Raw genomic sequence first — 27,400 nt, 5'->3', positions numbered from 1 at the left:
GTGTGTTTTCATCCCTCCTTTTGTCATTTCCTTTGTATAAGCAGCATCACATGGCATATCCCATCTCACATGACAGCATCAAACGACTTCATGACACATGGGATGTCAATATTCCACAGGTACCGGACAGGAGTATATAGATCAAAACTTATCAACGTGCATCGAGTTCAACGCTAATATTGCTTGGTATACCTTTGTAAAATGCCAACAGGATATCTCTGCTAAAATTCCAGTCCCTTCAAAAAAAAGGAAAAGAAAAGAAAAAAAGAAAAAGAAAAAAACACATACATTGCTTCCGTGAACGCCATGCACCCTTCCTCCCACCCATGCTGTAGATAGATGCTCCCCAACTTTCCAACCAGCCTATTCCTATCCCTCACATCAACCCGCTCAACACCACCTTCCCCACATTCGCAACCTCACTCTTCACCCCGGCTCTCGTCCCCTCCTCAAACTCCCTCACAACCCCCTGAACCAACAACTTCCTCACCTTCCCATCCGCCTTGCTAAACAACTCGGCCACGCTCCCCCCACAATGATTCGGACTCGGCAGCAGCCCCAGCAATCTCGTGTACGTATCAATCAAGACATCACACAAAGTGGCAAACGTCTCGAAAAAGTCCGGGTCAAACGGCAGACTTGGCGTGAGCAGGTGGGTGTACTCCTCCCCGGGAAGTAAATCAATCTCGGACCCCGCAAAGTTCATAATCGACGCTGGATGCGTGACATTGACCGTTCCTGATCCTACACCCGGGTAAGTGGTGGAGGTGTTGGTGATTGATGGTGTGAGCGCCAGACTCTCCAGCTGAGCGAGCTGCTGCTCTCCGAGGGAGGACTCCCCTGCTGTGCCGGCCAGCGATGCCGTCGCCGCCGCTGCCGCCGCCGTGGTCGCGCTGGAGGATCGTCTTGTCTTGGCAGGGCCGGCAGCGCGGCGGAACATCTGTGGTATTCTCGCTCGTGACAACGAAGAGGACGAAGCGCCTGATTCGGAGTGGAGTTGCTGAAACGAGTCGAATTCTGTGAGGAGGGTGTTGAAGGATTTGAGGAATTCAACAGCGTTGCTGCTGTTGAGGTCTATCACTGCTGGTAGGGAGATTCCAAGCAGCAGGTAGTTTGTGGCTCGGCGGGCGAGTTTGCGGGGATCGAAATAAGGCATGCGTTGGAGGTCGGGTTTGTCAAAGAGGAGGGTGTTGAACCAGTAGATGCGGCCTTCGTGGCTGGAAAAAACACGGGACAAGCGTCAGTATGTGGTTTGGAGATGGCAGAGAGTGGAGTGGGGGCTTACGCCTTGCGCAGATAGTCCAACGTCGATATCCTCTTATTCGCCGTCTCTTGAATATGCTGGTGCACCACGCTCAGCTCGCTCGGTTGGCCACTGCTGCTTCCGCCCTGGAGAACAGGAGGGGGAGCCAGCTGACCGTTCGCGGGTGTCGTGCGACTGAGCATCTTGGAGAAGCCCTCAGGGGTCGAGGTGGGGGATGACAGCACGGCGTCGGTCTCTCTCGACAACTTGTTCACGGCCTGGGCGAGGGCGTAGTCGGGGAGCGGAGGCACGGGATTGTCGGTGTCGGGGAAGAGCTGGATGGCCGGAGGTCTTGCGGCGCCATTGGCCGACGACGACGAGTTTGCGCGGCGCTTCGGGGAGCTGGACGAGGCAAAGGAGAAGGAGGGCTTGCGACCAAATGAGGGCCTGCGATCGCGGCTCTTGTGGAGAACGTTGTGTTGCCGGGCTGGACTAGCCCCTGCGTCACCGGCGGCGTCGACGCCCGAGCTGGTGGGACGGGAGAGCGACCTGATGGATTTTCCCGGAGATTTCCTGGTGGTGGGAGACAGCGACGAGGGGTCGTCGTGCGAGTGCGAGTGCGAGTTCGAGTTGGAGTTGGAGTTGGAGTTGGACGAGTGATGACCGCCGCCAAACAGGGACGCGAAAAAGGGCGCGGCCGTCTGCGTCGGTGTGGCTCCCGAGCGCTGCATGTCTCACAGTCTCACTGCTTCCTCTTTCCTGGGATGTGTGCGAAAATGACCTCTTTGGGCAAGGGACAAGGGCAACAACGCGCCGCCATTTGCTGGGGATACCTTAGCGCCCTGGATCCGGCAGGAGCTGTTGGATGCTTTAGCAGTCCCCTCTGTTCCGCTGACAGGGTTCGTAGGCGTTGTGCGACAGGGGTTGGATATCAAGATGTGGTGATGTCCATGGTGTTGACGATCCACAGAGACAAAAGAAAAGAGACGAAGAAGGGACAGCCGTGCTTCTTAAACCATTACCAAAGCTCTCTCTATCGTAGCAAAAAAAGCACATGGCCGGGAGAGTAAGGCGGCCGCATGTGTCCAGGGGGTTCCCCATGCCGTCTGATGCAGGTGACGACGAACGGGCACCCGCCTGAACACCATCTCGACCGTCGTCTGTCAAATCCAGAGCCGCGAACTCGCCGCCGTCAGGGCATTGACGTTGAATCGTCGCAGCACATCAGCCGCTAGCTCAAGCGGCCGCGTCTTTTCCCTGGGTTGAGGGCAGTTGAGAATCCGGGGAACCAGTTGGGGTTGTCCAGCGGTCGACCCTTCTGAAACATGGATGGTGATGCAAGGTTGGTCCATGTCCAGGATTCCCGACCCTTCCCATACCTTATAGATATCTCTGTTGCCTCCTGTTTCCCGTCCTCCCGTGATCGAAGATGGGACTCGGAGACGCCAACCTGATCTGAGATGAGCGCGGGCAGTTTGAGTCCCTGCATTAGATCGCTGCACCGAAGGTGGGGGAGGGGCCAGCCGAGGAGGAGGGGTGGAGGGGCAGACACTCAATGCCCAAATTGGCTTCCTGGGCAATTAAACACATCTTTAGGGTCTGATTGCCAATGTTGTGCTTTTCATTCCACAACATCTTCTCTTGTTAGTTACAGTTGAATTTTTGGGTTCCATTGTAGCTGCTATTTGACTCCGTCGGTTATATTTTGAAGTCACAAACACCACTCCTGGCCACCACCCAGCAACGCAAACACTCCCCAACAACAAACCCCTTTTGTGTCACCAGCCATGAGCGCCACCGATCCCGTCAACCCCCCTGGCGAGCCAGCCCCTGAGCTCCTCGAGGGCCGTCTCTGGGTAGATGGCTGTTTTGATTTCTTCCACCACGGTCAGTCTCCCCCACACCCATACCATCCTCTACCGTTCACCTCTAATGATGCAATAATAGGCCACGCAGGCGCCGTAGTTCAGGCCCGCCAACTCGGCGACGAGCTCTACGTCGGCGTCCACTCGGACGAGGCCATCCTCGAAAACAAGGGCCCCACCGTCATGAACCTCAAAGAGCGCCTCATGGCCACCGACGCCTGCCGCTGGGTCACCAAGTCCATCCCCTACGCTCCCTACGTCACCCAGCTGGACTGGATCACCCACTACGGCTGCAAGTACGTTGTCCACGGCGACGACATCACCTCTGACGGCAGCGGTGAGGACTGCTACCGCTTTGTCAAGGCGGCCGATCGGTTCAAGGTTGTGAAGCGGACGCCGAGTATCTCCACTACCGATTTGGTTGGGAGGATGCTGCTTTGCACGAGGGGGCATTTCATCAAGTCGCTGCAAAAGACGCTCGAGGGCGAGGAGGGTCCGGGAACAGCGGAGGAGAGGAAGAAGGAAGGCGAGGCGATGAAGGAGAGGATTAGGCTGTATGCTGCGGATGAGACGGCCAAGCAGCCCGGTGTGGAGGTTTGGTTCTGGTCAGGGGAGAATGGGTTCGACAAGTTGTTTGGGGGTATCGGGCCAAAGATTGGCCAACGGGTCGTGTACGTCGATGGTGGTTTCGACCTCTTCTCCAGCGGCCACATCGAGTTCCTCAAGATGGTGGTTGAAGCTGAGGAGGAGCTCGCCAGAGGGGACGGTTGGTACTCGGAGCAGAACGTCAACGAGCGCAAGGGCAAGGGAGAGGACTACGGCCCGGTGTTTGTGGCGGCTGGCGTCCACGACGACGATGTCATCAACAAGTGGAAGGGCGTTAACTACCCCATCATGAACATTTACGAGCGCGGCCTCTGCGTTCTGCAATGCAGGGTAACATGTCATCATCTCACTCCTCCTCCAGATCGACTGACTGACATGATCATCTAGTACGTCAATGCCGTCATCTTCGGCGCCCCCTTCGAGCCTACCAAGGAGTACTTGGCCAAGTTCCCATGGAGCACCCCCGATGCCGTTTACCACGGCCCAACATCATTTATGCCATCCACAAAGGATGTGTACGCGGCTCCCAAGGAGATGGGCATTTACAGAGAGATTGGCCACCACGAATTCGAGGAAGTCAACGCCGGTACCATTGTCCAAAGAATCATGAAGAGCAGAGACCTCTACGAAGCTCGTCAAAGGGCCAAGGGCATGAAGGCCGACATCGAGGCCGCTCATAAGGAGAGGGAGCTTCTCGAAGAGGAACAGCGCAAGAAGGAGGAAAAGCTTCAGAAGTGATGTGGTTCTTGCTTTCCTGAGACTTCAACCGTACATGGGAATTGGAAACGACAGCATTGGGAAAATTGGCGACGGCGAGACTTCAACAGGCCTCACAATGCTCGTACACACAAGGCATAAACACTGCATATTGAGAGCACAGCGCACTTCTATCTAATAATATCAAGAACAAAAAGAACAAAATCTTTGACAGTCAGTCAGATACCATAACGCATTTTAAGTCATCAACGGGACCTTTTGGTACCTCAGAGCTTGACTTTTAGTGGTTCTCATCATGTAGACTGCAAAGCCCCCAGGCCTCAAAAGCCCCCAGATGCCAACAGCCAAGCAGACCAACCAACAGGGAACGAAAAAAAGGTGACCTCCAGTGAAGCCCAGAGTGTTCGGTTCGTCCATGCTGGCTAGCCTTCAAGGTCGACAGAGGCAAAACGTAACCAAGGTTTGTGTTGAAGCACCCCCTCGCACCGAGAATAAGCCCCGTCGAGTAACTCCATCCCCTCTTTCGAGAGAGATGGGCAATCGCATATCTGTGGTATCGTGACGAAAATTCTCCAGCCGCGCCATGACGTTCCCAGCCACGACGTCTGCCACCACGGCAGCCCCACCATCGACCCGATCCACTAACCTCAGAGGAACCAAGACGAGCCTATCCCGAACAGCACAGAGCGCGGACTCATATCTTCGTCCATGTGGTCTCCAGCCTCGCAAAACAGACAAGTAACCCAGCTCATGGGGGAAAGCGAAATCAAAGTCGACTTTGGTGTGATGAGGCCGGGCGATGAAAACAGAAAAAAAGACAAGGAACAAGGCGGGCAAAAAATAGAGATCAGCCGCTGTGCTTCTGTGGCGGCGCGTTTCCGCAACACCGATCGTGACAAGTCACGCTCGGCAATGTCCGGGGACTTTCTCCCAAAGCTGTGTGGTGATTGTGAAAGAGATGCCCCGAAGGGAAATCTTTCCGTTTGTGAGCTTCGAATAGCGATTTGTCGGGCGAGAGGGTGCTTGCGAAAGGAGGAAAGCGAAAAAGAGTGGGAATGGTGGGATTTTTTTTAAAGTAGATAACTTTTTAGTGGGGCTTCGTGCTCTCAGTGGGGTGTGTGGGTTGTGGCTGGGCATGTGGGATTCGAGCCACAAAGAGCAAGTGAATCTGGTGGTGGCCCAAGCTCTTTCGTGAGGCTGTTGCAAGTGAACGCATTCGGGTACTTGTCTTGGCGAGAGGCACTGGCGCGTTGCTTTGCTCTCTGGTCGGATTGTGCTGCAGCTGCCTTCTTCGCGAACCTGACGACGGAATCTTTGTCAACTTTTGCGACTTGTTCCCATCTCTCGAACAACTTTACAACTACCTGTACAATTTCCCTTCCTATTCTATCTTTGATACCCGGCGAAGCCCTTGATCGACTGCGCGATAGTCTCGACACAAACAGCGAATTGTTTTTTTTTTTTCGGCGTAGCCACGCCCACGACCAAAAATGGCAGGCCTTTTCTCATCTGGCACGTCGTCTGCGTCGGCGAGTAACACCCTCGGAGACTTGAAGAACGACGTCGCGCTCGCCAATGGCCCAGAAGATAGCATCTCCGACATCGCTTTCAACCCCAACCCGGCCGATACCAAAGATCTGTTGGCGGTAGCCAGTTGGGACAAGAAGGTCCGGATCTACGAGATCATGAGCAATGGTCAGGGAGAGGGAAGAGTCGCGTACGACCACGATGGGCCGGTGTTCTCGGTGGACTTTTTCAAGGTATGGCGAGTCTCTGGTTCTGGTTCTGGTTCTGGTCTGCTTGGCACATTTTCACAGTTGCTGATTTCACTCAAAGGATGGCACAAAAGTAATCTCTGGAGGCGCCGACAAACAGGGCAAGGTGGTGGACCTTGCAACCAGTCAAACCATGCAGTTTGCGCAACATGACCAGCCCGTTCGCGCCGTTCGCTACTTCGAAAACAGCGGCACCCCCATGGCCGTGACAGGCTCCTGGGACAAGACCATCAAGTACTGGGACTTCCGGCAACAGACACCAGTCGGGACCGTAACGTGCCAGGAACGTGTGTACACCATGGACGTACGAAACGACCTCCTGGTGATAGGGACAGCCGAGAGATACATCAACGTCATCAACCTGAAGGATCCAACCAAGTTCTACAAGACGATCACGAGTCCGCTTAAGTGGCAAACGAGGGTGGTGAGCTGCTTTACCGACTCGATGGGCTTCGCCATTGGTAGTATTGAAGGTCGCTGCGCCATTCAATACGTCGAAGACAAGGATGCTAGGTGAGTTTGGGATCTCGACTCTCGCCGCAAAGTGAAGGTCCAGGAAGCTAACACGTGCCGCCCAGCCTCAACTTCTCGTTCAAGTGCCACCGTGATCCCCCACAGGGCAACGTCACCAACGTGTATGCTGTCAACGATATCTCTTTCCATCCCGTCCACGGCACTTTCAGCACCGCGGGCAGCGATGGCACATTCCACTTCTGGGATAAGGACGCCAAGCATAGGCTGAAAGGGTACCCCAATGTCGGTGGTAGCATTGCTGCCACGACGTTCAACAAGACCGGCAGCATATTTGCGTATGCTATCAGCTACGATTGGGCCAAGGGCTACCAGGGCAACACAGCTGGGTACCCTAACAAGGTCATGCTGCACCCGGTGCAGCCGGACGAATGCAAGCCCAGACCCAGCGTCAAGAAGAGGTAGAGTCGTCCTTGGCTGCCAGGGCTGGGGAGTAAAGGGATCGGGGCGAGATTTGGTCTGGGTTTTTGGGGTAATAGGGTGAAAGATGCTGCTGAAACTAGGTACGTATGCAGCTAATTGGGACAACGAAGAAACTGAACTGGGAGTAGCGGTCTTGGGTCTGGGATTTATTAATTTATGGGGGCGGTGGGAGTGGGAGGTAGTAACGTGGTGGGTGGGAAATGGGCGGTGTGATGTGGAGTGTGTAAATAGCATCAAATCAACTATCAAAATCAAAGCGACCGTTTTCGTGTGGGCAAGGTGACCGTTTTGGTTGATGGGATGTTAACACATTCCCGTTTGGTGGCTGAGTTCAAGCACGTTTATTCGAGATGCAATCCACAAATTGGAAATTTCATACCCGTCCACGATCAGGTGGTAGCCCGGTTCTAGATATTTCTCTCGGTGTCAGCGGACCTCCGGGTTGTGTAACTATTATTCGGCCGGACCGCTCGGCATCAAAAAGGATGCTGTCGTTATCGGTGTGGTGACGATAAGCAAGTCACTTTTGTAACCGAAACAACATAAATGAGTGAATAAGTGAAGGAATGGAACGTGTGACTTCATTCATATCCCTCCAAACCAAAACCAGGCAACGCTGGCAGGTATATATCCCCATCATGGTCTCTACTCCAAGAAAAAACACAGAAGTGACTGTAACTGTTGTCGGTCATGGCCAAATCTCGGCCTCGTTGTCTTATTTTCCATGCGACCCCCCACCTCTCCCGCTGTCAATCCGCTGACAGGCTTGTTCCATAAAAATAAAAAATCTCCAAAAGAGATATCAAAGCTATGCCGTGGTAACAAAAGAAAAGATAAAAAGCAGATTAAAAAAACATATAACGCTTCACATCATCAAAACAAAACAAAAAGCAAATCAAACCACCTCATACTTTGCCGCAACCCTTAAGCAGTGGATTTTTTAGAACCCATAACATCGTCCACCAACCCCCTCCACAAATCCTTAATCATCCCACTCCCCATTTCATCATACTCCTGCTGCCCGCTCTGCTCCGGCTGCATCTGATACACAAACCTCAGCTCCACACCGTCCACAAACCCGCCCTCTGGCAGCGCGACACTGTCGGGGTTGGCAGCCACAATCTTGACCTCCTTTGCGGCTTGTTCAGGCACGAAATCCGACACCTCGGGGGCGAACAGACCGGAAGGGGGGCCAGAGATGTTATCCGGGAGGAGCGGGACGCGGATGTTGCTGTAGGGGTCAAAGTTGGGGTCCATGGCGAAGAGATCTGGGAGGACGAGCGAGTCGACAGTGTGGTGCGCCGTGGCGGGGCGGGGGGCCGAGTGGTGGAAGGTTTGCATGAAGCGGAAGGGATGAGGTTGGCTGGTTTGGAGGGTGGTGAGGGTGGGGCGGGACGGGGAGGTGGAGGTTGAGTGGGCGCGGGTTGACTGGGAACCATGTTAGAATTGGTTGAGTAGATAAGGGGATGTGATGGGAAAGAAAACATACCTCTGCGTCTTCCTCCAGGACGGAAGGGGACGGTTTCCTTACTGACTTGGTGGCAGCACTGGTGGCGGAGAGGAGGTGACTTGGGCGGGAGACGGGGGAGGATGTGCTGAGGGAGCGGGTGAATTTGGAAAAGGTGGGAGCGATTCTTGACGACATTGTGGTGGTTGTGTGTGATTTGGCTGCTGAAATTCAAGCTGGTGAGATGGCAATGGCTTGTAGATGACGATGATGGTGAAGCTTCGAGGGAGCTTGGAGTAGATAGCAGTAGTCAATGGCAATGCAGGCAGGCAGGCAGGCAGGCAGGCAGAGCAATGGACGAAGGAAACAAGACAGATAGATGATGATGATGATGATGAGGATGAGGATGAACAAGAGCAGCACAAAAACCGGCGAGCAATGGATTGATAAAGGGGAAACTGAGTCAAAGACCAGGGGCAGGCTGGGTATAAGTCAGTATTGCCAGATCCCGGACCTCCGCATAGGAATATGTGGAGGGGAGCTATCGCCCAACCAGCAAGTCCCGGGCAACCCACCCCCCTCCCTCCGCCTTTTCTCCTCCTCCCAGCTCCCCTCTCCCCGCTTCCCGTGCCCTTTCTTTCTTTCTTTCCACTTTACGGTGTTAACAGTTTCGGCCCACCGTCACGGGCAGCTGGCCATGCGCGCAGACGCAACCAAAGCAAGCATCGAACGACGCTGGGGGATACGGAGCAGGAGTACGAAATACAGTCGGTAGTTTCCGGTTTCGAGCAGTCTGGGTGCACGAGTGAGCCGAGCATGCGTCGATTGAATCGGAGCGTCTTCAAACTCTGTAACTATTTCCCTCCCCGAGTCCCCAGGGCCCGATTTCGCTTCCTCGTCAAGTTTCAGCAACAAAAAAGTTGTGAAGAGGTCCCCACTCCAATCCCAACGGACCCGACTTCGCAGGGGTTCAATCATTCCAAATGTCCCAAATGCCCAAATGTCGACGGGCTGGCTCGAACGCGACAGCGGCACAGCCATCCAATCCACCTTTTGTTGAGGGAGCTTGGGCTGCCCAGAGACCTGTGCGCTGTCCCGCCTGCATGGAGGCGGTCAACTCTAACCTGACGCTCCCTTTCCCCTTGGGGCTTAGCTGCTGTCTGCCAACAAAAATAAAAATGTCGGGGCTGCATTGCCCGATTCCGTTCCTGGTCCATCGCTCCACGGCGTTAAGCTGGATTGTACCGTTCATTCACCTGAGCACCGGTCGGGGTTTGTGTGGGATTGCGATCTCGTCTCCTTTTTTTTTTCTTCTTTGAGCGTCACATGAGCCCGTCAGGGAAATTTCATTCGGCCAGGATGGCCTCTCCACAACGTGTCTGGGGAAACTCCTGGAGGTTGGAGACAAGCAACGGCATCAGCAGGCATTGCTCCTTGTCTCCTCTCCACCACGTGCCTGTGTCATGTCTGGGGAATTTAGCCAAGAAGGAAGAAAGGAACGGCGTCCGGGAGTTGCAAAGCCTTGAGAAGGTGAGGGTTGGGGTTGACTGTGCAGCATGTCGGATCCTTTCGGCAGATAAGATCTCTACCGGCCCTTCCGAGATAACCGAAACCAACACACTTGAGCACAGCAACGACGACCTCGAAAACGGAGGTGCGGCGGGCACGATGGTCTTCGGTAAAGATGGCCCTTGACTCACATGTACGGGGCAGGTCATAGCCGGAACTGACCTGCACGTCATGTCATGCACGGTACAACCTCTTGTGCAGTACCTCGGCTAGTTGTATTCTCCAGCAAACAGTTGTCTGTCGAACGGTTGGAGTCATATGGCATTTCGTAGATACCCACATTGTGGTCTGGTTCCTTCTTTCACGTGCTGATTCTGGCATCTGACGTAGTGCCAGTGCAAGCTGTGAGTGTGTCACGGATGGATGCCTTCCTTCTTTCACGTAGGCAGTGGGAAGGGAAGCGACTTTGTGTTGTGCTTTCAGGGGCTTGGGAAGTTGCGAACGGGCACCCAAGGCCTGGTCGTCATCATGCCCTGCCTCCTCTAGCTCCTCTTCTCTCACCTGGGCTCTTCCAATGATGCTGCAACCAATTACCATCACCACCACTTACACCACGTATCCATACAACCATATCGATTCCAAGCCCGTCCTCCGGCGCCTCATCCCAAGAGAAGATGGCCTCTCAACCGAAGCCGCTGAGAGGTGACTAGGACTGCCCGATTACGGTTGACGACGTCGCCCCCGACCTGACAGACCCGCGATTTCCCGGTTTCATAAGGGGCTTGAGCTTCAGTTCTGAGGAATCACCAAGTAAAAGGGGCTTGAAGCATGGGAAGACGTTCAAGAAGGACATTGTTGAGAATATTGAGCATCATACTTATCATGGCGGGCTTCCACCCACGTACGTTGTTCAATAGGTCTTCCAAGCGCTGTCCAAAGTTACCTACTGACAATGCACCAAGAGTGATGTGGGAGACATGGTGCAAAGATGTCATTCGGCAGTTGTCCTCCAACGTTGAATGGCTTCCGCTCTTGTAGGAACTGCGTGGAATTGCGGACGGCGCAGAGGTGACACTTGAGCAGGTCGTCATGTTGAACGCACGCCACGAGCTGGCTGCTTGGGAGCGGGTAATGCGGAATGACGAGGTGGGAAGGCCGGGCTGCTTGCGACCTATGGAGGATTTCTTCATTCTTAGCGAGGATCCAAAGCCGACCGAAGACTGCAATATCTTGTCAGAGTATGCGGATACGAGTACCAGCGCGTACTTTTCGGACGCAGTGACCAACAACCATCCCGTTGTCGCACAGTCCTGGAACATGCCGTCAACCCGAACCGTCGAGGAGCCCGAGAAGCGGGACAGAGACGTGGTCGTGCCAAAAGACCATGCTGTCATCCTGCTCAAGGTCACCCCGTGTCGGCAAGATGGCCCGGCCGCCGTGCCTCATTTCATCGTCACTAAGCCCGGCGTGCTCATGAAGAGCGGCATGAACCAGCACGGATATTCGGTAGTCGTGGACTCGGTCTTTTCAACGCGGGATCGCGACCTCGCCCCGTCTGATTTGCCAATGACACTGCTTGCACGGAAAATGCTCACGTCCTGCGTATCCTTGGCCTGTACCACGAATGTCCTGCAGAGATATCGAACTGGCTCAACCCACAGCCTTCTGCACGCCTGCCGTGGCCTTCGATCACTAAACGACGACACCACATCTGCGAGTATCCTTGAGTTGCTGCCGCACACGCCGGAAGCCGGGTCCCTGAGGGGTCGTAGAGTCCTCCCTGACGCCAACCTCTCCTATTGCTTGGTGCACACGAATCACCTGATCGCGCCGCAACTGGCCCCATTTCAGCTTGAGGAGCTTGTAAAACGTGTGTCGTTGCCTGCTGGTCTATTGGAGGTCGCGAAGCACTCGAAAAAGAACTTGCAGAGCATGGCGCAGATAGTGAGGCGGTACCTCGTGCAGTTGCTGACAAAGCGGTTTGTCAACTTTGTATTCCGTGCATGGGACTCTCCTGCTCGTTTCAACCGACTCCGACAGCTTATCGAATTTGGGAACCGTCCCATCAATCAAGAGAGCATCCTGAATATCTTTTCCGATCACATTGGCGAAATGTCGGTTTGCCAGCACACCAAGGCAGACATGTTCAAGGAACTCTCGGAGGTTTCGGGCGAGCTTGATAAGCCATGGTCGAGACCTCAAGGCAACCATACGGCATGCCTTGTTACCTACCATTTGGAAGAGCTGAAGATTACCGTCTCCACGGGGCCGCCGTGCCATGGCAATTATTTGGTTTTTCAGCTGCTGGACCCGTCACATCTGGACGAGGTGCCAACGGTGGCCGCGGCTGTACCCGAAGACAGGAAATTCAAATGGCCTCAAAAGCCCAAGCAGACCAAACCACCTCAAAAGCGCCATCTACTTTCAGCAGTGGACCCGCCAATACTCAGCAAGCGTCTGATACTTGGGGAAGCCTCTAACCCGAATACTCAGTTCAAGCTAACTTGTGCCTCTTGGTGGGGTGTGCGTCGCATGTCTCTTCAGAGGCAGAGGGCTCTGCGCGGCCGTAAGAGGGCGGCCGCCATCTGCAGCGCGTGGAATGACAAATGGGAAAGACAGGGCGAAGTTCGGGTTCGGCCTGAGCGCCCGGTGTTTGGGCCCGAGACCAAAGCATGTTATGAGGAGAGGAAGCGCCGATTTGAGCAAGAATACAGAAGACTGTGTGGTTTTTGGCTGCTGAAAGCGAGGTGGCAAACCCCGGGCCACCCGGACGACAAGATTGTAGGCGACCGCAGCTGGCCCGACCACGAAGTCATTGGCACGCCGCCGCGAGCAGAGGGGGCAGAAAAAAGCCGTAGCTCACGGACCGATGAAGAAGAAGCCGAGATGGTCAATCATTTTGTGGAAACCAGAGCTCGCTTTTTCGACTCGGCCGCTGCCAGATTCGGGACCATGAACTGGGATCGGTGGAAGTTGGCAAACGGGCTGATGCCCAGGGGCTCTTCGATGCTGCGGAACGTGGAAACGTGGACGGACATTGACAATGACGTTCTCGAGACCACGGTTGTTGTGCGAAACAACCACTGTCTCCTCAACGGGACAGATTACGCAGCTGAGCGGGCTTTTGCCGTCAGGTATGACGAGAGAACGGGGCACAGGCACTACATGAGGTGGGGACTCAAATGGCTGCGCGACATTGCACCGCCTCGTGTGATTGATGAGAGGGACACGCAGCGCGCAAAGTTTCTGGCGAGGAAGAGAAAGCATCAGATGCGGTGGCAGGAGAAGCAGGAACCGCCGAAGAGGGCAAGAGCGCGGAGGGAGAGATTGGAAAAAGAAGCGGCGGTGGAGAAGGCGAGGGAGGAGGGGAAGGAGAGGGTGAGGAAGCAGGCGATGTACCAGGAGAGATGGAAAGAAAAAGCAGAGGAGAAAAAGAGGAGGGAAGAAGAGGCGAAGAGGTATCCCCCCTGGACGACTGTTTCTGTCGGGAGGAAGGATAAAAAGCGGGTGAGAAAGAGGACGGTGAAGTACAGCAAGTGAGATTACGGATTGGACTGAGGGTGAAGAGAAATTATGAACTGCAATGGTACTAGGATGAATAAGCAGCGGTGAACGGTGGGGCTTCTGTAGCGAAAGTAGCGAATTGATGGCATTTGTGGTTTCTTAATTGGGTTGCTGTCAATGTGATGAGGTGTGGTATACGTTTTAAAGACTTGCTGGCGCCCAGTCATTTTTTTTCTGGAAGAGTGTGGCCGAGAAAGTGGATGGACTCGAAGGAAATAGGGGTAATTGTCTTGGCGCTGGTGAGTGGTGCCAAGACTGTTTATTTAGGTTGCTGGGGCAGAGACAGCAGCAGGTAGTGGTTGGAGTGAGAAGACGGGTTTTGATACACCAGGAGCAAAAAGTTTGATTCTGAACATTAGACACAGTCGTTCATGATGGCAATGGACGAACATATTCTCTCTCATATTTACTCGAAAATAACATCAAAACGCCAATAGTCCGTCTCGCATGGTATATATAAACAACACTTTTCATCAACCCACCCCGTTTGTATCAGGAGCTCAGTCAAAAAAAAATCAAAAAAAACTAGAATCCATTTTGTATACAACCCAGAGAACCCCCTTACCTTCAAAGTGCTAACAAAAAAAAACAAAAAAAAAAAACAAAAAAAAAACAAAAAAAAAAACACAAATCACTCCTCATACTCCCCACCCCCCTTGGTCCCCAGCATCCCCTGGCTATGTCCCGCGTTCCTCCTCCTCCGTCCCCTCACCTCATTCACCCAGTCGCTGAGCCTGAAACCCCAATGCCCCGCCACCATGGCGCCGCTCAGGATATTCACCACCTTGATCAAAAAGACCAAGAAGCTATCCCTGTCCTCGACAATATTCAGTAGGATCGGCTCGATGTCGTACTTGACAAAAATCCCGGGAATCATCTGCATCTCCATGTTCTCCGGAATAGGAGCGGACTGCTCCGTGACGGCGTATTGATTTGTAAAGATGGAGCGGGACGAATACGAGTCTGGGTGGCCGAGGCTGTAGACTGTCGGGACGATGGAGAGAAAATACTGAAAGCGGTGAAAGTGCGAGTGTTCCGGGGCCGAGTTGACGGTCTGATCGAGCGGGTTGATCAGAGAGGGGAGGTAAGGGCCGAAGGATAGCTCGTTGATGATGTGGGAGAAGTTGAATGCTAGACCAAAGTGTTAGCAGATATTTAAAGTGAAAAAAATGAGGGGGGGGAAAGACAAACCGTCATGGGACAAATGCTCCCCAAACTGCTCGTACCCATGCCCCCTCGCCGTGATGTGAAAGTCACCCTGCACCTTGTTCAACTCCAACGTCCCATAAATCCGGCAACTGTCCGCCTCCCTCCCCCACAACTTCGGCGTCTTCCCCCACCTCCCCTTCTTGCTCCCCAACGCAACAATGTCATGCACGTGCTCCTCCCCGAAACCCTCCTCTTGCGTCCCGTCGACGAAACCCTCGCCGGTCAGTAGACGGCCATGAGTGTCTCTCCCCAACTTGTGAATCCCCCTCTGATCCACCCACTGCCCCCAGTTCGTCGGGTCACGGTACAGTGCCTCGGCAGCTAGAATCCTATCCCCCGAGGCATCCTGCACGTTGACGTGTATGTCGGCGCACTTCATCTTGATGACGGCGTCGAGGTTGAGGTTCATGCCGTGGGAGACGCCCTTTTCGACGGCAAAGGTGTGGGTTTCGGTGCCGCGCCACCAGCGGGCGAGCTCGGACCAGACGAGGCAGAGGGAGAGGATCACCATGGCTACTGTCCACTTGCCGCCGGAGGAGGTGTGAGTCACGTATTGGGGTTTGGCTTTTGCTGTGGTGGGGGAGGGGACACATGTTAGCAGACGGTGATGGGGTGGTGGGTTGGAGGGTGGAGGGTGGGAAACATACGAAAGGCATCAAAGGCGCTGACGATGTTGCCTTTGGCGGCGAAGGGGTCGTCATCGTCGGTGCGGTGGCCCCGTTTTTCATCGTAGCCGTTCATCATGGTTGTTGGTGGTCGTGGTTTCTGCTGTGTGTGGACCTTGTACGTCTCGTGTGCGACGGGAGCGTCGATATGGCCTAGCTCTCAGCTGGCTGTGTACTTTGAAGGCGCGCGTCGTATATTCTTTGCCCGTCTTCGATATCAATATCAAGTATCGTCGGTTTCGTCTGCCGTCGGTGTCGTCGTAGGTTACTCTCAGCTCAAGCCCCAGGATGGCCGCTGATCATGTCCCTCCGTGGGCCCCTCCACCAGCCTCGAATTCCAGTTGTCGGGGGAAAAAAGTTGGGGTTACCACATCGGGCGTGCCGGTAACACCGTCGGGCTTTCTTTGACAAAGACAAAGCAATTGTCAGTCGTCAGCTGCCTCTCGTCGAAAAAGGAGTGTCACGTAAACGAAAAAAAAAAAATCAAAAGTCAATCAGCCGCAAACCGTTGCAACCATCGCCAATTGAATCTTGAGGACAGCTTGACCTTTCTGCGGCAGATTCCAGCGCCAAGCCATGCGCCGCCAGTTCCAGCTCCACGCTAACGGTTGGCAGACCCCTGTCAGCAACCCCTGATTGCGGGGGCGGGTGCATGCGTGGGGCAAGTATCAACCTGGAAGACAAGGCTGAAGACATGATGAAGAAAAAGTAGAAAAAGACACACAAGTATATCATGTTCCCGTTATTCACCAATCTTCTGCGACCTATCTAAGCATACTCCTCAACCCGACTTTACAGCATCAAATTAATACCGCTCCATCAACCACAACCTCCTCACCTCAGCCCCCATCTTCCCCAAAAACTCGTCCTCAAACTTTTTGATAGCCACATACCTCTCCACCAACTCATCCCCCAACATCTCCACCATCTCCGTATCCTCCTGCAGCGCCCTCAACGCCTCCTCAACACTAGCCGGAAGCATCTGCGAAATTCCCAGCTCCTTCCGATCCATATCACTCAACTTGGCCGGGTCCATCTCGCAATCGTCCCAAACCATCTTCTCCTCTGTTTCCACTCCCCTGATCCCCGCCAGCAACACTGCTGAAGCGACGAAGTATGGGTTTGCCAGCCCATCAATAATCTTCACCTCCCAGTGCGACCCCTCAATCTTCCTGAGCGCTGTCTCCCTGTTCTGCGTGCCCCAGGCTACCCACCGCCCGCCAGCCCAAACGCCGTCTTGCGCCCTATCGTAGCTTGCCGCGTTGGAATAGCTAAAAGCCGTGATGGCGCGCAGATGCTTGAGAACACCAGCGTAAAAGTGCCGCGTCACCTTCTCCGCATCAAAAGCGTCGGCTTCGGGCAGGATGCTCATGTGCATATGAGCGGCAGTGCCACATGCTTTGGCAAATGGCTTGGGGTGGAGTGTCATCTTGAAGCCCGCTTCTGTGGCCAGGTTGGCCATGACATCTCGGGTGTGCAGCAGGGTATCAACTGCCTGAACGGGCGGGTAGGGCGGAAGGATGAGTTCGAACTGGCCAGTGGCAGACTCGGCGTGAATCTGCTCCACGTAAATATCCATCTGGGCGAGGGTCTCCACCATGTTTTTGAGCAAAGCGTTGATCTTGGGGTTGGCGTAGTACTTGGAGACAGACCACGCGTGGCCGTCGGTCTTGAGAGCTGTGTAGCGGTCCACAACCGAATCGTCTTCGACACGCTCCAGTAACAGAAACTCAATCTCGAACCCAAGCAGAAACCCGAGTCCCTTCTGGGAGCCGATCTCGACTGACCGAAGGAGCAGCGATCGTGGACAAAGCGCCACGGGAAACCCGTCCTGCTCGCGAAACTCGCCGTGCATGCTGATGTGTCCTGCAACAGGGCCATGCTTGAGAGAGGAGAAATCGGGATGTAGACGATATTCTCCTGTTGCTGAGGAGCTCGGAATGAGATGGTCGTTCTGGATCATACCAAAAACAGCCTTGGTGATACCAATGTCCAGCGACCTGCCGGCCTCCAATAGGGTCATAAACTTGCGGAACGGAACCAGACGCATACGCTGCAGGGCGGTATAATCGTTCCAGCAGATCTGAACAAACGTCGGCTCAATTGTGTTGTTAAGGAGCTCGCGGAGCAGCGTAAGGTTGCGGGATGGGTTGGGATATCTCGCGAGAGACCTGCTCGCAACTTCCTCTGGCTTTGGAAAGTCCAGCCCCAGATGATACAGCTTGTTGGCATTCTTGAAGAGCAGATCCTGGACAAGTACGATAGCGGCTCTCCAGCCGATTTGCCCTTTCAAGACGTAACTGCAAAGAACCTGCGCACGTTAGCCAACCTGCCGACTCTAGTAGTTCTTTGGCACTTACGTTTTCAAAAGCCTCCCTCATCTGCATGATCGCCAGCAGATACGTCTCGGGAAACCAATGTCCATCTGTACTCCACAAGATCTTGGACCAGGGACACAGTTCCAGAATCTCCATGAGCACCCTCTCCTGTCCGTCCTTACTGATGCAGGGAAAGACTTCCCCAATGTCGGCATACACATTCTTATACACCGTAGCCATGTACGCAATCTCTTTCGTGAAGGGATAGCCAGCATGTAGCAGCACCATGGGCACGTCCGGGTACGACCTGATGAACTCCTGCAAGTGACTCGGCGAGGCCTTGGCCAGAGTCAAGTCACTATCTCCCAGGCCGGTATGGAACTGAATCGGTTTCCTGGGCTTTCTGATGATATCCTCTTCGTGATTCTTCCCCATGTAGTCTCGAATCAGGGTTGCCGTCCTGTGGATGACGTAGTCGTTCAAGCTCGAGTCCTCCAGCCTCGCGGTGCGCACCTTCAAGAACTTTTTGACGACTTCCTTCAACGCGGGCTGGACAGCATCCCCACTCGGTTCCTTGCCGGCAACGTCCAGCCCAGTCCTGTAAGCAACCACACTCTTGAACCCAACCACAAGAGGGTCGTCGATTGCGTTTTTGATAGCATTGTCAAACGACCCTGCCCAGTTCTCCCAAAACTCCTTCAGGGCAGCGGGGTCCTTGATGATTGCCTCTGCTTTCTGCACGTCATGGAACTCGCCCGCGCTAAGATGCTTGATCAGGTCCGAGGCAATGGCCTCGATCCTAACGATTCTCCTGCATGGGCTCTGGACATACGAAGTATGCCAATCGAGGTCTTCCACAGCTTCCTTGTTGTCCAACCCATCGTCCAAGAGGATGGTGTGCACACCCTCCAGACAGCGGCTTATCCAGTCACCCCAGATATCGGGTTCATCAGGATCCAGGCGGACGGCCTCAAGCTTGGCAACGACGCTCTCCCAGTTGGGTGCACATTTGAGTTCTGTAGATAGCTGTCTAACGGCGCGCAGGTGGGCAAGAGAGGTGGTGGCGCTTTCGATGGCGTCGCCTGATGCTTCAGAGGTGATGTGGAGCAGGGGGTATTTTCCTGTCTGGTTGTCCCAGTTCAGAAGAGGATGGGCATGATGGTCGACGATGGGTGTCGTTCGGATGGTGTGGATGAGCAGGTCTAGTTGCGTCTGGGTGATGGTGTTCTTGGGGAATTTATCAGCACTTGATGGCTGACCAATTGTATTATGATACTGGAAGGGCTGAGATATATGTACCATTGTGTCTGTGGCCAAGGCCAAGCTGGCTCGAGCGAGTGGTATCGAGTTGTAGAGGTATCTGCGATAGAATTAGGTCTGTGACAGCTACCACATCACGCAACAGATCAGGAAGTGAAAAGGTCGTACATGAAACGGAGGGCCGGCCCAGAAGAATGATGTCGGGCTGTTCTGATGGAGAGTCCGAGAGGCAAGCAGCTCCGAAAAAGATGTGTCAGTGCCCAAGTGCCAAGCGATGATGCCAGGAGCGATCATCAAGACGAGTGGTTCTTTCCCGTCCTCCAGTTCCATGCAGCTTGGGCCGGTGCCGAGACGATCGCCTTGCTCAGGGTTCTCTTTGTGTCACTATCAAAACAAGAAACCCAAATTGACATGAATTTCTGCAGAGGATATCACTACGAAGTGCGTGATGAATCATGTCAAATTCAATAGGGCTGAGCTTAATGAACGCTAATAGCTGGGGTTAGCGGAGTGAGCTCATTGCCAAGCAGCGGATGGTTATCACTTGGCATCAGTGAACCAGGTTAAGCGGTGATTCGATTCATATCTCTCAAATCCAAAGAGATGAAAAGAAGCGCCAGGAGTAACCTAATGATGGCTTTGGTTTGCCAATCAATAATCAATATCATCAGCCTGTCTGACAGGAGATGGCAGTGCTGGCACCAGACATGACAGAAACGGTGCCTGGGCCGAAGTGGTGGCCCGTGCTACCCCCTGCTGTCCAAGATTGCGGGAGCGTCGCTTGGCAAATGCTTGGTTGAATCGCCAAGAGCGGCGAATTCGACCAGTTCCCCATCATTCAAGATGCCAAGTCTCGAAGGAGAGGATTGAGTTGAGAGAAAACAACAGACGTCATGCCTCGCTCAGGGAGAGCTCCAAAAGAGAGCACCAGCTGGAATGTAGCTCTCCCAGCGATATGAATCAGCGGGAGGCAGCCCCCCTCGTGTTCCCTTATCAGCCCATCCCTCCCTGTCCACAAGCCACTATCCCGACCGTGTGCCTCTTTCCGGAAGTGATGGCTGTATGCGATACAATAACATCCTTGCTGCGCTGTTAGACAACCCCTCGGCTTTCCGTGAGCCGTTTCGTGTCATCCCATGCCCGGCAGTATCGATTCGACCGTCCTCCCAAGCATCTGCAAGACCACCCAGATTTCATTAGTGCTGTGTCTCGCTCCCACACGCGCGCATCAAGACGCAGATTAGCGACACCTCTTGCCCCCCATTCCAAGTTTTCCCTCTCTCTCTCTCTCTCTCCTTGCCCCGTATTTTTTCCTTGATCGCCATCCGTCAAAGCCGAAAATACGCGTGACACAACAGCACTCGTTCAGTCTCCGGCATACACTCGCTTTTCGCAAACAACTCAATTACGAAAAACAGCAACAGCAGGAGAAGAATAGAAGAAGAAAAAACAACAAAAAAAAAAACCAACATCATCATCGCGGCTCTGATGGTTTCGACTTAGCTACACCACTACCACCACATTCGTTTTTCACATTCTTCACCCCCCTTTCCGGTCGCTTTCTCTATTTCGTCACCAAGAAACAAACCACCACAACATTGATACCAAAGATGATTTCACCAATACGACACACGGCAGCCGTTCTGCTCAGTGGCGCCGCCGTCGCCAACGCCGCCACTTATAGCATCGCGTCCGCTGGTGCGCTTCCCCTTTCTTCAGCTGCCCTGACCTTGACGATACTAACAATTCCCCAGCCGACATCAAACAAACCTCCTCCCTCCTCGCCTGGGACCTCCTCCAATACTACAAAGGCAACCTCACCGGCCAAACCCCCGGCATCCTCCCTGGTCCTCCCCCAGCAGGCGATTACTACTGGTGGGAAGGCGGCGCCATGTGGGGGACCCTGATCGACTACTGGAAATTCACCGGCGACGACAGCTACAACGATCTCATCACCCAAGCCATGCTGTGGCAGGTAGGCCCAGACAAGGACTACATGCCCCCCAACGTCACCGCCTCCCTGGGGAACGACGATCAAGGGTTCTGGGGCATGTCGGCGATGCTGGCCGCGGAAAACAACTTTCCTGATCCACCAGAGGATGAACCGCAGTGGTTGGCGTTGGCGCAGGCCGTGTTCAACACCCAGGCGAGCCCGGACAGGCATGACGAGACGTGCAACGGGGGGTTGAGGTGGCAGATTCCTTGGTCGAATAATGGGTATAATTACAAGAATAGTTGGTCTCATGACAGCCGGCGGCTCGTCCAGAGGGAACAAGGCGCTAACACGAGACAGGTATCGCAAACGGATGCTTCTTCAACCTGGGCGCGAGACTGGCCCGGTACACGGGCAACACCACGTACGCCGACTGGGCGGAAAAGACATGGGACTGGATGAGAGGAGTCGGGTTCATGGACGAAAAGTACAACATCTACGACGGCGGGCACGTCGAACACAACTGCACCGACATCAACCGGGCGCAGTTTTCGTACAACAACGGGGTGTTTTTGCTTGGGGCGGCATACATGTATAATTATGCATGTTTTTCTCTAACCCCTCATTGTGGTTGCTGAAGTCAAAGGTTGGCTAACACGTCCTAGACAAATGGCAGTGACGTTTGGCGCGAACGCCTCGACGGTCTCACCGACGCCACCATCCGCGTTTTCTTCCCCGACAACATCGCTTACGAGGTCGCCTGCGAGGAGCACATGTCTTGCACGACGGACATGCTCAGCTTCAAGGGCTACGTCGCCCGCTGGATGGCCACCGCCACCCAGGTCGCGCCTTTTCTCGCCCCGAAGGTGTTGCCCGTTCTGCAGAACTCGGCCAAGGCGGCTATTGCCAGCTGTGTAGGCGAGAAGAACGGACAGAGAGCCTGTGGGTTTAAGTGGTCCACGGGCACCTTTGACGGGAGCCAGGGGGCGGGGCAGACGATGAATGTCTTGGGGGCCGTGTCGTCGTTGTTGACCGAGCAGAGCAGGCCTCCTGTGACAAATTCGACGGGAGGCACGAGCAAGGGGGATCCGAACGCGGGGAGCCAGAGTGATAACTTCAAGGACAAGTACCTGCCGCCGACGACGGGGGACAAGGCGGGCGCGGGGATATTGACGGTGTTGATATTGGTTAGTGTGGTGGGGACGTTTGGGTGGATGAGCACTGGTGTTTGAGAGGGGGGTTAAATCTTGGAAGGCTGTTGTTTTTGTGACGGGGAAATGACAAAATAGGGACCTGGGGGGAATTCATTCGGGGGTTTTTGGTTCGTATGTATGTATTTAGTGTGGGACCGTCTCGCTTTTGGTGTAACTTTATTGCAGTGTCATTTCGTTTGAGAGTGCGATGTCATGGTTGAGATTGTTGTGTATCTAAATCAAGGCCATATCTCCTTGAAGGTCTTGATAATCTTGCATGTACTCTTGTGGCCACCTTCTGTCCAGCCTTTAACTTGACACTCCTGTTCTCCCCCATTAGCATCATCATTTCTTATATTCAACAGTGAGAGGCATACCTTGGAACAATACCCCACCCCCCTACACCCCGTACACTTGGCCAGCTCCTCCTCCCTCCCTTCCTTGCCGCAACTCCCACACTTCCCCTCCCCCTCCTCAATCACAAACTCCCAATCCTGCCCCACCTCTACCACCTTTTCCAGCTTGCCTGGTATCACCCTCAGCCCGGACTTTCCTTGCCACTCATCCTTGCCCCCGGGGATCACAACCTTGCCTTGCTTCACCTCATCTGAGGAGTCAGTTCTTTTGGCATTTGGCAAGAGGACACAATTCCCCTTTTTGAGACCTAGGGCCTTGAAGTCAACGTCGGAGGCGTGGGGAGAGGCGTGGAGGTCGGACCAGGTCAGGGCGAAGGAGGTGGAGGAGAGGTCCGAGCAGATTAGGGTTGGGCGGGTGAGGGAGAGGTTTTCTTTTATCTCGGCGAGGAGGTAGTATGTTTCTGAGGGGGATGGTGGGGATGCGGCGGTGGAGGGGATGGTGTTGAAGGTTTTGAAGATGAGGGGAGAGGTGAAATCTGGGGGTGGCATTGTGGGTGAGTTGGGGGGGTGTTGAGATGGGGAGGAGAGAAGGATGATGAGAGATAGATGAAGTGAGATGCGAGAGCTTGGTGGTGTAAGGTGAGGGTGAGGGTGAGGGTGAGTGGTGAGTGAGATGGTTGAAATGCGGGGAGCGGTCAGCAACTGAAGTTAAACTCACCCCACCTAAACCTTGGCGTTTTCAGGGGGCTTTAGGGGTCAACACCAACATGCTTGTTATAAACACCCCTTAGCTACCTTTCCATTGCACAATACTGATTTGGGACGCCGTAAACATAGATCCCTTACTTTGAACCCTCACCCTCCTCCTCCTCCTCTACCTCCTCCTCTGCCTCATCCTGCTCCTCCTCCTTCGCCAAAACCTGCTCATACAAAACATCACTCCTCACACTAAACTTGACCCCCTGCTTCACCTCATCCCCCGAGTGCAGCACGGCGCTGTGCTGAAAAACCAACACCCTCCCCGCCTTGCACTCGACATCGTACCTCCTCTTCTCATCCGAGCTAAACAGCGTCGTCGCCCCGCCCACCAACTCAGTACTGTCCGGGTCCTCGGCCGTAGCCTTGCAATCGTTCAAGTAAATATGCACCGTAAGCAACGTCTTGACAACCTTCTCCTTATCCATCGAAGCATAATACGCACTGTCACAATGCGCTATAGTCATCCTCATTAGCACCCATTCGTGTTCCCCTTCCAACCCTCATCAGTGTCACTCACGCTGGAAAAACCCCCCCTTCTCATACCTCAGAAACCTAAGCCGCTCATTCATCCTCCTCATCACCCACCTCCCCCTCCCCCCATCCCCGTGCCACTCCCCCCGCCCCGTCACCTTCTTGATCCTCTCCTGCCCCTGTATAACCTCAATCTCCCTCCTCAACCCCTCCACACTCAAACACCGCTCCCAAATCCTGTCCGCGACTTCTTTTGTATCCCAAATGATCCTGTCGCTCCGCCTGTAGCTCGGCTCATAAAGTTCGAATCCTGAGCCCACATTCACCAGCGCCGGGCTCCAGGGTCCGTTGTTTGCGCCAGAGGCGGCGGTCGGGCTATCCAGCGGTACTGATTCCTCTGCGTACTCGATCAGTTGGCCACATTCCGAAGGGGAGAGGACGTTTTCGAGGATGAAGGCTAGCTTCCCCTTGTTTTCGGGGATGGCGGTTGAGGTCCAGTCTAGGGGGTGGAAGGTGATTGGTTTTGCGTCTGGGACGAGGGCCGGGTCGGGGGTGAGGGAGAGGAAAGAGGAGGGGATGTCGACGGGGAGGGAGACGTATTTGGTTTGGATGGGCTTGTGGGGTTGGATGTGAGGGTGGGGTGTGGGTTTCTTTTCTTCGGAGGAGGAGGAGAGGAAGGGCCATTTGATGGAGGAGAGCATGGTGACGGACTGGCGGTGAGGGGACTGTTGGGTGAGATGTCTGTAGGTGGTGGTGAACGATGGTGGTTGCTGTGCAGGATAAATATGTCCGGTTGATTGATGAGAAAGGGAGCGGAGAGGGTGAAGAGGCCTGTACAAAACTATGTCTACGGTGATGATGTGTTGTTACAACGAGGCGTGGTGGTACTTTGAAACCATGAGCTAGCTGCCTGGGCTCTTGGCAGAGGCGACGCGCCTCATAGGGCTGGTCGGACCCCTGTTCTCAGGATGGTATGGTGTCCCGGTTCAGGACTTTTACGAGGTCCAATCCGAGGTGATCTGCCATGAATTCAAAGTCCTGAAGACAATTCGTCTCGTCACCGTTTGTCACAGCCCAGATCAGCATCGTATGAGAAAAGGACAGACACACATACTCACTCACTCGCTCAAACATGGCTGCCTGAATACTTGAGAGTCTGCCTAAACGCGGCATCTCATATACACTCGCGTCTATGGCATCATGCAGCCGCCTCTAACCCCAAGTTCTTGTATCCCAGCAACCGCTTCGCGCTCAACCAAAGTTCAAACGCCTCAAGCTTCAATTCTACTCTCAAGAATCCCAGCCAGGCAGCAAACACCCTGATGGCGTTTGGTGGCCAGTACAGACTCCCTCCCTTCTTGATCTCTTCCAGCTGCTCGTAAAACACCGTCCGCATGCAATACCTGGCCAGAATCAGGAACTGTCTGACCGGCCCCTGCTTTGTATGCAAACTCTCATCCAGACTCCTCGTCAAGTCGTTCGTCTTCAGAATCAAAAGGATAATTCTCGGCACTTGTCCCAACATCTGCACCAAGTCCGCCAGCAAACCCTCTTGCAACGCAGTGCTCATGGTCTTTTGCTCGCTCGCCTCCTTCGGCTTCATCACACCACCCTCATTGGTGTCGCTCACAATCATAAAGTCCCTCCCAGTGATGGCCGAGGCAAACAGAGGGAACTTGTCCTCCCCAATGCCCGCCACCTCGTTGACATACTTCTTCATCCCTTCCATATCCCCATCAATCACTGCCAGCCACATCTTGGCGTAGCTCCTCCTCAAATCCTGGGGGATATCTCTATACAGCCCGTGGTCATAGAGCACAATATCAAAGTTCGGCCCTCTTCTTCTAGTGTCGTTCTTTCGAATGGCGATGTTGCCTCCGTGAGGATCGCAGTGCAGCGGGGCCCCCTCACCAAAAATCATCTCGTTGAATATCCTCGCCAAGGTGGCAGATACCTCGTCTCTGTCGATCCCTTGCGAGTCCATGTAGTCCAAATCATCCAGTCTCTTGCCCGTTTCGCATGCCATAACCAAAATGCGCTTCTTCGCCCAGAGCACATCCGGGATCACCAGCGGCAGAGGCTGTGACAGACTCCCAAAGTACTCCTTTGTCCGTTTCGAATTCTCAGCCTCGCATTCGAAATTGAGTTCTTGCGGTAACGAAACCTCTACTTCGGAGGATAGCCACTCGAGGTCATATTCAGGAAAGAAGCGCTTCAATGTGGAAAAGGTAAACGAGGTGAGGTTCATGTCGAGTTTGGCCCATTTCTTAAGGGATGGGTGCTGTACTTTGACGGCGACCCTTTGGCCAGTTTCCCTGATCGTAGCCATATGGACCTGCGCAAGAGAGGCGGCACCTATCGGCTCGGGGGAGAACTCGGAAAAGTAATCCAAAAGGTCTTGTCCGGTATCGGCTTTGAACATGGCTTGGATCGATTCGAACGAGGAAACGGGACATCTATCTTGGAGGGGGATGAACGTCGTGGTCCATTCGGGTGGGAGGAGATAGTTCATTGCGCTCTGTTGAAAAAGTCATGTTAGCCCCTGAATGGTCAGTGAACGACGAACAAAAGGGGGTGCCACAAACCAGATGCTGTCCCAACTTGATGAAGATGCCACCACTCTGCTCTAGAACCTTTAATGTCCTGTCGGCACATCTCTGGTGGCAGGCCTTGAGCAGAGTTTCCTTCTCTTCTGGCTTCTCCACCTTATCCCGCCGGCCGAGGGTGGTGTAGTAGTCGTTGATGCAGAGTACCAGTGCGGCAGCCACCCTGCCCGTTCTCTCCATCGCTTCATACGAGTTCTTGATGTCGTCCCCGAAGGCAAGTAAACTTCCACCAACCGTAGCGGCGGCGGCGGCGACACCACCTCCTGTTGCGGCCAGCACAGCTGACCTCCTGGCTCTCGATCTGCCACCATAGTTATGGTCCTGGCGCCCTCCGTTGTCGCCAGTCTTACTGCCATATCGTCTCGTTGTCGGGCCATTCGCGCGAAGTAGGCTCGGAACCCCTTTTCGAAGTGTTGGAATCGAGTTGCGACACTTGGCGCATGTCCAACCGGCTTGTTGAGCGAAACTCGTAGTGGGGCCTAGACGCCTCGTGGCGGCGAGAGAGGCTCTCGAGGATAACATTTCGTCGTTTTCGTATATTAAAAGAATCGTATTAAGGCATTAGAGAGAAAAGAGGAAAATCTAGGGAAGGGCGGACGTCTGGGGAGGCGGCATCGGAATTGGCGCAATGCACAGAGAAATTGTTGAGGGCATCGCCTCTTTCACTTTTTAAAAGTGGCCGCGCCGAGGCACGGGCACCTGCCATTGTCCAGCATTAATTGGATCGGGTGACCGGTGCCGGCCGGGACAGCCTGGATCTTCATGGGTGATCTGGGTTAGGGTTGAAGCGGGACATCATCATGAGAATAGAACAATAAATACTGTCAAATTTTGAGGATTTCAGAAGGCATAAAAGTGAGGTTATCTACACAACTGATGCAAGCAGAGCTTTATCTCCAAACTGGGTTCAGATGAACGCGCGAACAGACATCTTGAGTCAAGGTGGCAGA

General features: G+C 54.1%; 11 protein-coding genes across 11 annotated transcripts; 4 read left to right on the top strand and 7 right to left on the bottom strand.

The window, feature by feature from the left end:
• Nucleotides 1–376: 376 nt before the first annotated feature.
• Nucleotides 377–2,755, bottom strand: QC764_209950 (uncharacterized protein; the record flags this gene model as incomplete). Its single annotated transcript, XM_062944704.1, has 2 exons — nt 1,286–2,755; nt 377–1,217 (listed from the first exon to the last, which is right to left on the bottom strand). Exons 1-2 carry the CDS (start codon nt 1,972–1,974, stop codon nt 377–379), a joined length of 1,530 nt encoding a protein of 509 aa, XP_062803557.1. The 5' UTR covers nt 1,975–2,755.
• MUQ1 (choline phosphate cytidylyltransferase) lies at nt 2,215–5,493 on the top strand. The gene is made up of 3 exons (XM_062944703.1): nt 2,215–3,130; nt 3,191–4,044; nt 4,102–5,493. The coding sequence occupies exons 1-3, from the start codon at nt 3,031–3,033 to the stop codon at nt 4,450–4,452; spliced, it is 1,305 nt and encodes a 434-aa protein (XP_062803556.1). The 5' UTR covers nt 2,215–3,030; the 3' UTR covers nt 4,453–5,493.
• A 151-nt stretch (nt 5,494–5,644) lies between these two features.
• GLE2 (RNA export factor gle2) lies at nt 5,645–7,264 on the top strand. Its single transcript, XM_062944702.1, has 3 exons — nt 5,645–6,191; nt 6,268–6,719; nt 6,785–7,264. Exons 1-3 carry the CDS (start codon nt 5,922–5,924, stop codon nt 7,140–7,142), a joined length of 1,080 nt encoding a protein of 359 aa, XP_062803555.1. The 5' UTR covers nt 5,645–5,921; the 3' UTR covers nt 7,143–7,264.
• Nucleotides 7,265–7,533: 269 nt separating this feature from the next.
• On the bottom strand, nt 7,534–10,248 carry QC764_209920 (uncharacterized protein). Its single transcript, XM_062944701.1, has 2 exons — nt 8,650–10,248; nt 7,534–8,588 (listed from the first exon to the last, which is right to left on the bottom strand). The coding sequence occupies exons 1-2, from the start codon at nt 8,803–8,805 to the stop codon at nt 8,085–8,087; spliced, it is 660 nt and encodes a 219-aa protein (XP_062803554.1). The 5' UTR covers nt 8,806–10,248; the 3' UTR covers nt 7,534–8,084.
• On the top strand, nt 7,778–13,656 carry QC764_209910 (uncharacterized protein; the record flags this gene model as incomplete). The annotated part of the gene is made up of 3 exons (XM_062944700.1): nt 7,778–11,017; nt 11,081–11,130; nt 11,155–13,656. The coding sequence occupies exons 1-3, from the start codon at nt 10,945–10,947 to the stop codon at nt 13,654–13,656; spliced, it is 2,625 nt and encodes an 874-aa protein (XP_062803553.1). The 5' UTR covers nt 7,778–10,944.
• A 409-nt stretch (nt 13,657–14,065) lies between these two features.
• On the bottom strand, nt 14,066–15,633 carry QC764_209900 (uncharacterized protein; the record flags this gene model as incomplete). The annotated part of the gene is made up of 3 exons (XM_062944699.1): nt 14,066–14,811; nt 14,872–15,459; nt 15,537–15,633. 3 exons carry the CDS (start codon nt 15,631–15,633, stop codon nt 14,312–14,314), a joined length of 1,185 nt encoding a protein of 394 aa, XP_062803552.1. The 3' UTR covers nt 14,066–14,311.
• A 726-nt stretch (nt 15,634–16,359) lies between these two features.
• On the bottom strand, nt 16,360–20,113 carry QC764_209890 (uncharacterized protein; the record flags this gene model as incomplete). Its single annotated transcript, XM_062944698.1, has 2 exons — nt 17,915–20,113; nt 16,360–17,865 (listed from the first exon to the last, which is right to left on the bottom strand). The coding sequence occupies exons 1-2, from the start codon at nt 19,172–19,174 to the stop codon at nt 16,360–16,362; spliced, it is 2,766 nt and encodes a 921-aa protein (XP_062803551.1). The 5' UTR covers nt 19,175–20,113.
• Nucleotides 20,104–22,297, top strand: QC764_209880 (uncharacterized protein; the record flags this gene model as incomplete). Its single annotated transcript, XM_062944697.1, has 4 exons — nt 20,104–20,830; nt 20,887–21,366; nt 21,426–21,667; nt 21,731–22,297. Exons 1-4 carry the CDS (start codon nt 20,743–20,745, stop codon nt 22,295–22,297), a joined length of 1,377 nt encoding a protein of 458 aa, XP_062803550.1. The 5' UTR covers nt 20,104–20,742.
• Nucleotides 22,298–22,374: 77 nt separating this feature from the next.
• Nucleotides 22,375–23,163, bottom strand: QC764_209870 (uncharacterized protein; the record flags this gene model as incomplete). The annotated part of the gene is made up of 2 exons (XM_062944696.1): nt 22,375–22,581; nt 22,636–23,163. The coding sequence occupies 2 exons, from the start codon at nt 23,161–23,163 to the stop codon at nt 22,498–22,500; spliced, it is 612 nt and encodes a 203-aa protein (XP_062803549.1). The 3' UTR covers nt 22,375–22,497.
• Nucleotides 23,164–23,405: 242 nt separating this feature from the next.
• On the bottom strand, nt 23,406–24,545 carry QC764_209860 (uncharacterized protein; the record flags this gene model as incomplete). Its single annotated transcript, XM_062944695.1, has 3 exons — nt 23,406–23,409; nt 23,461–23,827; nt 23,891–24,545. The coding sequence occupies 3 exons, from the start codon at nt 24,543–24,545 to the stop codon at nt 23,406–23,408; spliced, it is 1,026 nt and encodes a 341-aa protein (XP_062803548.1).
• A 497-nt stretch (nt 24,546–25,042) lies between these two features.
• QC764_209850 (uncharacterized protein) lies at nt 25,043–27,125 on the bottom strand (the record flags this gene model as incomplete). The annotated part of the gene is made up of 2 exons (XM_062944694.1): nt 26,430–27,125; nt 25,043–26,362 (listed from the first exon to the last, which is right to left on the bottom strand). Exons 1-2 carry the CDS (start codon nt 26,970–26,972, stop codon nt 25,043–25,045), a joined length of 1,863 nt encoding a protein of 620 aa, XP_062803547.1. The 5' UTR covers nt 26,973–27,125.
• Between the last annotated feature and the right edge of the window lie 275 nt (nt 27,126–27,400).

Source organism: Podospora pseudoanserina, chromosome 2 (assembly GCF_035222485.1).
Source record: "Podospora pseudoanserina strain CBS 124.78 chromosome 2, whole genome shotgun sequence".
NCBI classification, from domain to species: Eukaryota; Fungi; Ascomycota; class Sordariomycetes; order Sordariales; family Podosporaceae; genus Podospora; species Podospora pseudoanserina.
The sequence above is the reverse complement of the archived record's forward strand: the minus strand, read 5'-3'. Positions and strand labels throughout refer to the sequence as shown.

Coding starts and splice junctions, on each gene's coding strand:
- MUQ1 (XM_062944703.1), top strand. CDS start 3,031: ATGAGCGCCACCGATCCCGTCAACCCCCCTGGCGAGCCAGCCCCTGAG. Junction 3,131..3,190: donor TTTTGATTTCTTCCACCACG/GTCAGTCTCCCC, acceptor ATGCAATAATAG/GCCACGCAGGCGCCGTAGTT. Junction 4,045..4,101: donor TCTGCGTTCTGCAATGCAGG/GTAACATGTCAT, acceptor ATGATCATCTAG/TACGTCAATGCCGTCATCTT.
- GLE2 (XM_062944702.1), top strand. CDS start 5,922: ATGGCAGGCCTTTTCTCATCTGGCACGTCGTCTGCGTCGGCGAGTAAC. Junction 6,192..6,267: donor TCTCGGTGGACTTTTTCAAG/GTATGGCGAGTC, acceptor TTTCACTCAAAG/GATGGCACAAAAGTAATCTC. Junction 6,720..6,784: donor GTCGAAGACAAGGATGCTAG/GTGAGTTTGGGA, acceptor CGTGCCGCCCAG/CCTCAACTTCTCGTTCAAGT.
- QC764_209920 (XM_062944701.1), bottom strand. CDS start 8,805: ATGTCGTCAAGAATCGCTCCCACCTTTTCCAAATTCACCCGCTCCCTC. Junction 8,589..8,649: donor TCCTGGAGGAAGACGCAGAG/GTATGTTTTCTT, acceptor CATGGTTCCCAG/TCAACCCGCGCCCACTCAAC.